The 11,694-nt window shown below is 41.7% G+C and overlaps 1 protein-coding gene across 1 annotated transcript; it reads left to right on the top strand.

Moving 5' to 3' along the window:
* The first annotated feature begins 456 nt into the window (after positions 1–456).
* Positions 457–6,167, top strand: VGF (VGF nerve growth factor inducible). Its single transcript, XM_053462879.1, has 2 exons — positions 457–513; positions 4,230–6,167. Exon 2 carries the CDS (start codon positions 4,232–4,234, stop codon positions 5,852–5,854), a length of 1,623 nt encoding a protein of 540 aa, XP_053318854.1. The 5' UTR covers positions 457–513; positions 4,230–4,231; the 3' UTR covers positions 5,855–6,167.
* The last annotated feature ends 5,527 nt before the right edge of the window (positions 6,168–11,694 follow it).

The raw sequence follows: 11,694 nt of genomic DNA, 5'->3' as shown, positions 1-11,694 counted from the left end.
CCTTTGGAATTTGTGTAAAGGTTTGCTGTGTTTGACACAGTGGGAGGATATGTATTTATCGCTAGATATACAGGTATACACGTACTTAAGTACATTCATATACATCTCACATATGTGTCTGGGTCTGCAGCAGCCAATCAGTAACCTCCTGCAGCCTGGAGTAAATCTGGAACATTCATTCATGTTTTTTTTTCTTTTCATCCTTCATTGACTCATTCAGACCCCCCCCCCATTCACCCCCTCTCCCGTCTTCTCCATTCATAAAGCAGAATTTCAGCACTGCGCATGCTCACACAAGCACCCCCTTCCCCTCCTGCCTGGGCTGGATTCTTATGAATGAACATTGACGTCAGAGAGGGAGGGACCGGGTGTGATGGTGATTAACACGTGACAAGGGGCTGGGTGGGTATTTAAAGAGCCCGCCGCTGTCCCTGGTGCTGAAACCTTCAGAGAGACCCAGAAAGAGAGAGAGAGGCAGAGATACAGAGACAGCACCAAGATTGCATAGAACAAGTGAGCCTTCTGCATGGGGCATTTGGGATCATTTGGGGGGTCTCCAGCACAACCTCACAACCCATCATATATTTGCATGCATACATTTTGATCTATACATTAGCTGTGTAATCCAATGATGTCAAATTCTTAATAGTTTGATATATATATATTTTTATTATTATTATTATTATTATAATTTTTTAAAATTATATTGACGTATATAAAATATAAAAGGCTATACAATTAGTAAAAATAATTGATTCTAAATTCACATGAGCTCAAAATAGTCATCAAAACAGCAACAAATGGTTGATGTCAGAGCTCTTAAATTATTGTAATATTTGTACAATTTTTTTATGATGTTTGGTGATTCCCTCCGCACCTTGTATGCTACTTGTATATTGTACTATATTTAAATGCGGGGGTGTGCGTATTAATATTATATATATATATATATATATATATATATATATATATAATTTTTTTTAAAGAGAATAAGTAATTCGATTAGAATGTATACATATAAGTGTCTGTGTATTGTATGCCCACATTTTTATTTTATTCATAAATATTTAATATTTTTTATATATATATTATATTTATATTATTATATTATTATAATATTATTATATTATATAAATATATATTATTATATTTTTTTTTTTTTTTTTTATAAATCTCACTTGAGAATTTGGAATTTGTGTTGTCTTCTGCGTGTCTGTGATGTGACTCATTGTGCGTGACAATTGTGTGACATGACACATTCTGATCTCTGGCATCCGAATTCCTAAACGCAATATTGAAATAGTTCCATCCTCCTGCGTCTCCGCAGCCCACAGACTAATCTGAGTTATTGAAGTTGAATAAAGACGTAGCGATCTGTCTACCGTAGCCAAGCGCCACAGGCAAGCATTTCTTTCGCTGATCTGATTTAAAGGGATCTAGCGGAGCGGCTCAAAGGGATACATTCAAGGGTACTTGTTTACTAACAGCAGCTGTAGGTCTAGGGGGTACCTGGCAAACGATTCAGATCGTAGGAACCATTAAAAAAATAAAAAGTGATTTGGAGATGTTGGTGGATGCAGAGGGGAGGGTTTTTTTGGGGGGGGGGTGGCAATATTTCAGGATAGAATATAGTGGTAGAAAGAAAGAAATGAGCAGAAGTATGGTTTCTGGATTGTGTCTCGAACAATGAGATCTGTAGCTTCAGACGATAATTTAATATTGGCTCTGTGTCTCCAGCAAATCAGATTTCTCATTCGTTTCTGATACAAGTGACGCGGGTTCTTTAATCAGACCAGCGCGTTTAAATGTCAGTAATGAATAAGGGTGGGCAGTGACGCACGCAATGACACATCTTGTTTTTGTAGGGAGTATGTGTGTGTATAATTACATATATATATATATATATATATATATATATATGTATAAATATATGTGTGTATATATATATATATATATATATATATATTTGTATGTGTATATATATATATATATATATATATATATATATGTACACACATATATATTCACCTATACTTCAATAGGCAATTGCGCATAAAAGATTCCATCTATATCACATACACATACTTTTTATATTCTAGGGAGAATATACTGCATTTTATTATGTGTGCGTGATGTAAATCATGAGAACACTATATACTTTTTTTATGACTATTGATTTCAGTAGGATTGGTTTCCCTTTAAATAGAGATACTAAAAAAAAAAAAAAAAAAAAAAAAAGACAATATATGGGAGAAATTATTGGGATAGAATGTAATGGGAAAATCTATTAGCGTAAGATAGGGAAAACGGGTGAAAATGTGTAAATGGAATGAGAGGGAAAGTGCAGTAGATGGGTAAGATAAAGCAGATACGATGGGTAAATGAAGCAAAAAGGAGAACATATGGGTGGAGGAGAGATACTATGAGAAGAGAAAACATACCAGCGGAATGAAAAGAATGTAGCAGAAGCCATGAAAGGGTTAACGAGACACCAGGCTATTATAGAGAGATCGGGTGGAGAAGAGAGGGTTAAAGAGACAGCATGGTAACAGAGCGTACAGGTGGAAAAGAGAGGGTTAAAGAGACAGCATGGCAACAGAGTATACAGGTAGAAAAGAAAGGGTTAAAGAGACAGCTGGGCATTACAGAGAGCACAGGTGGAAAGGAGAGGGGCATGAAATTATATTAAGTGGAGAGGAGACAGGAGAGGGTTAAAGAGAGCTGGCTATTGTAGAGAGCGCAAGTGGGGTGGGGGAGATGGTTAAAGAGACAGCAGGGTGTTATAGAGAGCATATGTGGACAGAGTTAAAGAGACAGCAAGGTACTAGGTGGAGAGAAGAGGGTCAAAGAGACATCAAGCAGGTGCATAGACGGATAGAGTGATTTAAAGGTGCACAGACCGGGTACACGGTAGGCTATGGCTGGATAACTAGCACAGCCAGAGCTTGGAGCACACTGCAGGGCGCAGCAATGCTCATCATTCCCTAATCCCCCCTAAAATGTCTGCATTGGAATCCCAGCACCTAACAAGGGAATGGCGGTCTGCCCCACCAACCCTCCCCCTCTATTTTAATGCAGCAGGGCAACCCCATGGAGAGTATGAGAGGGGAATCCTTTATAAGGAGAGGAGGGGTAAGAAGCCTCCCCCACACGCCATCCCTCCGCAGTCTCCGATGCAGCGTGCTTGTGTACAGCCAAGATGGGGGAAGGCAAAGGAGGGGACATCGCAAGGGGTATCCTGTATGCCTATCCTCGGTTCCTATAGAAACGGGATCATTTAGCCGATTCCCAATGTACATAACCGAGGTACCTATCCATCCCACAAGAAAGCTGCAATCTGCAGCGGCAGACAAAGAGCGCCCCGCCGCATGCCTGTTTTCATAAGGAGAGTCTATGCATCCGATCAACAGTCAAGATAACGGGGAGGGGGGAGAGATATTCTTACAGGGAATCCCAGATTGTCAGACTGCGCTTATCTCGTGGCACCGGTTCAGACGTGACATCTGCGTGTTGGCTGGAAGGGGAGCTGTTATTGCGAGGTGGATCTTATTGTATCCACCACGCTTTGCCACGCGAGAAGGCGCAAGTGCCGTCAGATAGAGAGGATTCTATACTAAGAATATTAGGGTAGGATGGCGTGTAGATTCAGAGGCTTGCATAAGGTTTAGGAAAACACTGCAGGGTTTTTTATGGGGGCGCGGGCTATTTTGGGGGAGAAATGCGGGAGATTATTCAAATCAGGGAGCAGGGTTTTGTAGACCTGCTACGGTGCGTGGGTAATGATTCGGGAGAGACCTATAGGATTCCCTTTATTGGGACTTCCTGGATCCACCTCTCGCCACCCCCGCACTCCCACCCACACAGACCTCATTTTCTGTTTCTCTCCCTCCCTCCCTCCCCTTTGATCACAATCAACACCCCCCCCAATCAGGTTACAACAATAACATATTTCCAAGAAAAGGTTGGTCTCGACTGTAAGAAAAAAAAATATCCTGTAATATTGTGATGACTTTACCAACCAATAAATATTTTGTCTCTTTTTTTCTCTTTTTCCTGCCTTCCATCTCATTCTCATAACCCTTTTTTTTCACTGTATTTTTTTTATGTTGCCGTGATTTCTGTATATTCTTACCCAATGCTCCTTTCCCTGTCTAAACCCAATTGACCTCTCTTTTATATCTCTACCCCACCTAATTATTTTTGTTTCCCCCTTTTCTTTCCGCATATAGAAATGTTCCGCACTCCCCCCTTCCTGCTCATCCTTTCCCTCAACCTTCTGCACGCCCCTTTCCTTTATACCATCCCTTTGGTGGAGGAGCAAAGACACCAGACCATCCATCATACCTCCCACAGGGATCCTGCTCCTTTTTCTCAACTCGAGGGACACCAGGAAGCTCCCCTGCTCTCACAAAGCCAGCAAGACAAGGAAGACATACAGGAGAGGACAACACCTCAGATGCTTTCCCCATCTGCTTCAGATGAGGGAGATGAGTTATTTAAGGACATCAGCCCCAAAGCTTTGGCTGCTGTGCTTCTACAAGCACTTAATCAAAATGGAGAGGAGCAAGCCACTTCTACAGTGGAAGAGAGGAAGGTCCCTGAAGACCAACAATCTGAAAAAGAGATGCAGGATAGTCTGACAGAAAGTGTGATGAGCAGAACACGAAGTTCTGAGAAAGAGCAGGAGAGCAGTGAAGATGACAAGATGGGGAATGAAGGAGACTTAGAGACTGTGAAGTCATTATTACAAGAGCTGGAAACCTTTGAACCCACACCTAACAGAGAGCAGCAACCCAGTGAGGACACACTCCCAGACAATAAAGACCTGGAGGAATTGAAAGAACTTTTAGGATTGGAAGAACCAAGAGAGGAGGAGAAAAGGAGCCCTCAAAAGCCTGTTCCACACACACCAAGGAAGTCTGAAGGAGAGGAAGAGGAATTGGCTGGGGTGGCCCAGGATCTTCTACTCCAATACCTCCTGAATGGAGGAGAAAATGATGCTGAACAGACAGAGGATGATGATGAAACCAAAGAGGAGGAGGAAGATGATTACCAAGAAGGCGACTTCATGGGTGGCCAGCGGCCCCTTTTTGAGGATGAGGAAGAGGGAAATAAACAAGATAAGAGATCTAAAGATTATGATGTGGAAGAGGTTGACCCTCAAACCATTGATAAGCTGATTGAACTCTCCAGCCGCTTACATCTCCCAGCTGATGATGTAGTTGATATAATTAGTGATGTAGAGAAAAGGAAGAGGAGGAGAATGAAAAAGAAGAAGGCAAGAGATGACTTCTTAGGAAGAAGGGAAAAGACTAGGACTCCACCACAATCCTGGCCAGATACCCCTAAACATGTCTACTACCCCAGAAGGAGGCTGGAACAGGAACCAACATGGAATAAGGTTTCACAGCCTGTTTGGAATAAGGTTCCAGCAACAAAGTGGAAAAAAATGTCACAGCCATCCTGGAAAAAGGTTCCAGAGCCAACATGGAATAAAGTGAAGTCACCAACCTGGAAAAAGGTTCCAGAGCCAACATGGAAAAAGGTTCCAGAGTCAAAATGGAACAAAGTGCAAGATTCTAACTGGAATAATGGTCAAGATTCTAACTGGAATAATGGTCAAGATTTCAACTGGAATAGTGTTTTTGAGCCAACCCCTCGAAGGTACCGCACACGACCATCCTCGTACTCCAACTATATTCGTCCTAGAGCCTTCCAAACACCTCCTCGATATTACTACAAGCCTCCTGTCCCACAGAGGGAGGATTACTATGATGAAGACCAGGACAAGCAGGAGGAGATGGAGAACTATATTGAGAGGATCCTGCTTACACATCCTGAGGTCTTCCAGTGAGACAAATTCCCCAAGCCCAATTAATACCACTTAACAACTTGACCCAGTTAGTAGATCCAACTCAATACCATTCAACACAAAATATGCATCTAGAACCTAATTTAATTAAGTTCAGTTGAACTTCATTCAGCCCAGGTCAAGTGAGCTCAACTCATCAAGCACAGTGTACATATATTTATATATATGTATACAAATACAACGTTCCGGATGTGAGTGTCCAAAAGCATCAGTGTTTCAACCGAACTCTATTATGACAAAAAAATTCCCTTGAAATCTAGCATTACAAAAAAATGAAAAAAAAAATAAATAAAAATAACTTCTAAACAGCAATTATCCAAAATTACATAATTTAAAGAAAATAAGGTTATAATGAGCACATTCGTACACAAGTAACTATACGGTTCAAAAATACGTATTTAGACATATCTAGGAGGCCCTGAGAATTATAAGCCTTACTGTACAAAGAAAAAGCAGAAGAGATGTACTAACATGTGATGAGTTGAAGAGGCTTCACTTCAGGTGGAGAACCCTTTCTAAGACTTATGTGATCCGATCATCATTTTGCTATCAATAAGGGCTCTAGCATGTAGGCTTCAAAGAATATTCACGGGAGAGAAATCTCTCCAATTTACCACTGGCCGATACATCTCCTCGGCTGTGCCGGATAGCTCGAAATAACATTTTCGTGTCCACAATTTCCGTACCAAACCCCCGAATCCATATGCTCTGTAAAAAATTGAGACAAGACGATTGCACTAAAAAAGGTTTGGGGTTTTGGGTTCTGTTGTTTTATTGCAAGAAGGGTGAAGCGTCTATGACCCTTAAGCCCCCCCTCAACTTCAGTAACTTAACCAGACTGGATGGGCCTACTGGTTCTTATCTGCCGTCACTTTCTAACTAAGATACTAAAAGTTGAAGTTCCTGACAAAGTTTTTCGAGTGAATATTGAGTGATAAGGACATTGTTAAATGCCTTTCCTTCTCAGTTTTGAGCACAATATTTTTACCCCCCCCACATACTACAAAATGTTAAATAAAGGGAAAAGTGTTTTTAGAGACACTGCATTTGAGGTTCATTGCCATCTTCTGGCCCTCAACCCATGCCTAAGTACCCTCTTTTCTTGGGCTTGCATGTCCCACCCCGGTGTCTTGGCTGCTGTAGCCCCCTTTGTGTGATGCTGTCAGTGTTACCTTGCTAATAAAAAAAAGCTTTCTCTCCTCTCATGTTTGTACATATCATATGAATACTTTTTGCTAAGGAAATAAAGCTGACTATTTTATTACGAGTTATGGTTGTTATTTTGGCCCATAGCAAAATTGTGGGCCCATCGGAGCTTGAAATATAGATATCGTTGTGATTGACCTAGCAGAACAGTGTCTTGTTTTTGGTCTTTTATTATACATAGAGGTAGATATAGCCTCACAATCTCTCCTTTCAACGCAAGGTGACACAGAAGGGTGTTAAGAGTCTGCCGCTCACCCTGTACGATCATACACAAACGACTCTGCTTACGATACGCACATTGAAAGACGACATGGTGAGACAGAAGGGAGTTGCAAGTCTGATCGCAGCTTTCAAAGGTTGACATTGATCTAAAAGAGATAAGAGCTCTTTGTTCACATAGAACGGTGGCAGAATGAAGACAGGAGAAATACCTCAGCACAGAATGATGCAAATGAAAAAAGGAACTATAAGTCTGGCCCTCCAACTGCAGGGTGACAAAGAAGGAGCTTGTAGTATGCCCCTTCCTCTGTAGTTGTTAGTATGTCCTTCACCTTGCATGGGGACAAAGAAGCTTGAACACCACTTTATGAGTCGGTCTCCTAACCTGCGGGTCAATACACACAATGAGAAGTCCTAAACTTGGTCCTTTCTACATTACACCACAAAATAAACCCAAACCATGATACATTCTAAAAGAACAGCAGTAACTGCATCCCTAGAGACAGCCTGCCACGTGTAGAGGTGGTCACCCAACAATCTCAATCATGCTGTGTCTTCTCCAACAAAAATCTAAAGGTTAGTAATAACCTAAATATTGGTGATACCAAATTCACGCTAATAAAGTGTTGCTTTTGCTAGGTCTTTGGGTGTCATTGGTTCCATGTTTGGGCTCAATACATTCTAATGATCACTGTGTCCATCAAACATAATACCTGCAGCATGACATAATGTCTTAGAATTTACGAGATGAGCTAACCCATGGACATAAGGAAGAATAACGGGTGTTCCTCAGTGCTATAATGCACAGGCCCAGGTTTACACGGTGTCTTTTACGAATGCCAGAATACAGCGGAACATTCTGCAACACCGAGTCTAGTTGAATATTACGAAGATCCCTGAGCTAATGTTGGTTTGAAGATTCAACAGATCCCTACCTTTCAAGCCTTGAGGACAATGCTAACAATGACTATGTTCACCCCATCCCTATAACAAAGTTTAATTGTGTGTAAGGTACAGTATATGTGTCTTTATTATAAGCACTATAGAGTTCCCACCTAATATGGACCTGTTGTGGGAGTACGGTCCTCTTCCTCAGTTGGGTAAGGAACGAGGGTCCACACATACTACTAACTGCCTCTGGGGAAAAATGTTGGCCTATTCTGAGCAAAATGAGCATACACTTAGATGAAACCCACAGATTACCCCTTGGTGTGGCATTACATAGTAACAAGCAACAAGTCCATCAAGTTCAACCCTTCTATCCTTCCTGCTTTTGATCCAAAAGCAGGCAAAAAATCCAATCACACTATTTTTTGTATTTTGTCAATTAATATTACATTTTACTATTGAATTAATACAATCTGAAACCAAAGAAATTCATCTTGCACGCCTCCGATTATACAGATGTAAACTTCAAATGTACGGTACTGGATACCTGGGCTTGAGAAGATCTTCATGGTTGACTTAAAGGGGCACTAGGTGAACACCAGCGAATGCATCTATGCAGCAGACATTTTGAGACCCTTGTACTAAATGCATATTCTGTATCCCAGTGATGAATTGGGAGCTACACAGATGCCCACCTGAATCCTTACCACCAAACCAGCCATCAGAATAATCAAAGGAACTTTATGACTGTAAACAATCTCTAATGCGCTACATGGGAAATGAAGGGCATGAAATACCCTGGCTATAGTTTTAGTGGAAACAGATGTGATGTCATAGCTGGAAAAACATTATTCCGTAAATAAAGCATTTAGCAATAATAATAATAACAGCACAAGTGATAGATACAGGCATACCCCCACATTAGTACACAATGGGGTCCAGAGCTTGTACGTAAAAGAAAATGTCCTGCGCGGCAATCGTCTGATCATTTCCACCACGCAACGCTCAAAAAAAGGAACACCAAATATAACCATGTCTCCAATGCAATCTCAGCCCCAGTGGAACTCTCTGTTGAGTTGGATCACTTAATTCTGTGCCATACACGTTATTTGCTTCCGTTCAAACACCACTTTATCAGAGGCAAAACAAATCACTCTTATCGCGGCTCAACAAACACAGCAACGTAGAATTTGACGGCAGATAAGAAACATTCTTTCTTTCTGTAAACGCTTCCAATCGTATTTGGTCATTGGTCTTTCCTTACACACACACGCACACGCACGCACACTTGCCTTGTGCAACAACCCTGGGCCAGCCTGCTCCTGAACCTCTACCACTTTTACCGGGAGGCTTCTCTTATCCATCACCCTCTCAGAGATGAAATGCTTCCTTACATCTTACATCTAAGCCTCCGATCCTCCAGCTTTATATCTCTTGTTCTAATATCTTTCTTCCTTGAAATATGCTTACCTTTTGCGCTATGTTGAATCACCTCTCCATTCTCACTTCCAAGATCCTTTAGTCTTTCCGGATAAGTGTACCCATAAAACCATTTGTCATTTTAGTAGCCCTTCTCTGAAGTTCCTCCAAAATATATATATATATATATATATATATATACTTCTTGAGATGGGTATATACAATATTCAATTTGAGATCTGTAAAATGGCAGCCTCTCTGCTGGATTCTCACATGACAGGGGCAGATCACTGGTGGGGCCACTGCTTCATGGGCCGGTTGGGAACATCAAAGATCTCCCTTGTGATTGATCACTGTGCACTATGGAGGTTTGCGCCAAGCCAACACAGCCACTTCCCACGCGCCATGCGTCTTTCAGAGATTGGGTGCTGATACGAGATGCTATGCCCCGTAATGCGTTGTAGCTACTTTGTATAACAATGATTTGAGAAGTTTGTGGAAACTAGTTGGGTTGTGGTTGTTATCTGGCAATGGGACTAGAGGCAGTCGGCGAGATGTCACTATAAGAGACACTTTGGAACGAGTTCTTCCTGTCTCAGTGGTTGGCAGCCATTTTGTTTTCCATTTCATGCATCTCAATGCTAGCTGTCGTTTTATAATGGACCCTCTCCATAAATAAACTCCTTTGCAAAGCATCAAAGTTGTTATCTGATGCTGTCTCTCCAACAAAAGGTATAGTTGGAGAACAAAACATGGTGTCAGAAGTACTGGACTTGTAAGTGGCCACTGGCACTAATAAATATGCTTACCCTGGAGTGTGCGGAGTTGAGCGACGTATAAAATGGAGGCGTTCAAGCCACCAGAATCACAGGCCATGTGAATGAAAACTGGAGGATAAAGTAACAAAGATTACTAGGCTATGCTGAGGCAGAGACCTGTGCCACACACCTATTAGGAAATCAAAAACTCATATGAGATCCCTTATATTGACAAAGGTTGGCACCAGATATTGGTGAATAGAAAAGGGCCTCGTTCTTTGTGTCAGTTGATTACTTTTCTCAATATCATGAAGTTTTAAAGCTACCGGACAGACCCACACAGACAGTAATTGGTTAACTAAAAGTGTGTTTATCACGTACCATTTCCCAGTGCCAAGATCAGGACTGGCAAGTGGAAATGTGGCATGAAGTACACTCGTTCTAGACCAGGCTACCCCTTTTCAAATGGCTAGGAAGAAAGAACTATACGTCTATAAAGCTTATGTTCCAGAAAGCATGGGAAACTGGTGCAGACCATCGTATTGCATTAGCGGAGCTTGGCAACACACCAATTAAGAGAAGAGCTTATTCTCCAGCTCAGCTGTTAATGGACCGGACATCGAGATCTAAATCACCGGCTGTCTCCTCTGCTTTAAACATCAAATTCAGAAGACATGTTTTCCAGCAATTGACCGAAATCTAACACAAGCCCAAAAAAAGAATTATGATCGGAATGCTAAGGTGCTACCGGCATTCCACGAGGGTGACTTAGTGCAAAGAAAGACATTCGTTGGCTGGCAGTCAGATATTGTGAGATCTGTGGGTAATAAACCTAAATCATACCAGAAACACCTGATGGTAGAAGATACAGATATAGGTATCATCTTACCAAGAATAATAGCTATAGTCGAGGCAACACAGAAACAAATATGGCGGACACAGATATGGTTACTTGAGACTTGAGCCTTCGTATTCGGGCGAACATGAAAACGAACACGAAGAGTGCGTTTTTATGTTCGTCCCGAAGAAACAAAGCTAACAGCGGTAAAACGTACACGAAGATGCACAAAAGAAGAATTTTCCCTGGTTCCTTCCCTATCTAGCCTGCCTTATCCACGCAGCATCACAGGGGTTGACGGAAGTGGAAATCCGTAGGTTCGCCGTCAGGGGTTAAGGGGCCGTGCGAACGACTCTATTGGTTGCCTGCAGGTCCCTGCTCCAACAGTTAAAACTCCGTACGAACGACCAATAAAGTCGCTTGTACGGACCTTTAACTGCTGGAGCAGGGAGGTCTCTGCTGGCCAAGTTGTGGCACCAGGATTTTAAAAGTCT

The sequence above is a fragment of the Spea bombifrons genome, chromosome 4 (genome assembly GCF_027358695.1).
Source record: "Spea bombifrons isolate aSpeBom1 chromosome 4, aSpeBom1.2.pri, whole genome shotgun sequence".
Lineage (NCBI taxonomy): Eukaryota > Metazoa > Chordata > Amphibia > Anura > Pelobatidae > Spea > Spea bombifrons.
The sequence above is the reverse complement of the archived record's forward strand: the minus strand, read 5'-3'. Positions and strand labels throughout refer to the sequence as shown.

Excerpts from the sequence above, each read along its gene's own strand:
- VGF (XM_053462879.1), top strand. The coding sequence starts at position 4,232 with ATGTTCCGCACTCCCCCCTTCCTGCTCATCCTTTCCCTCAACCTTCTG.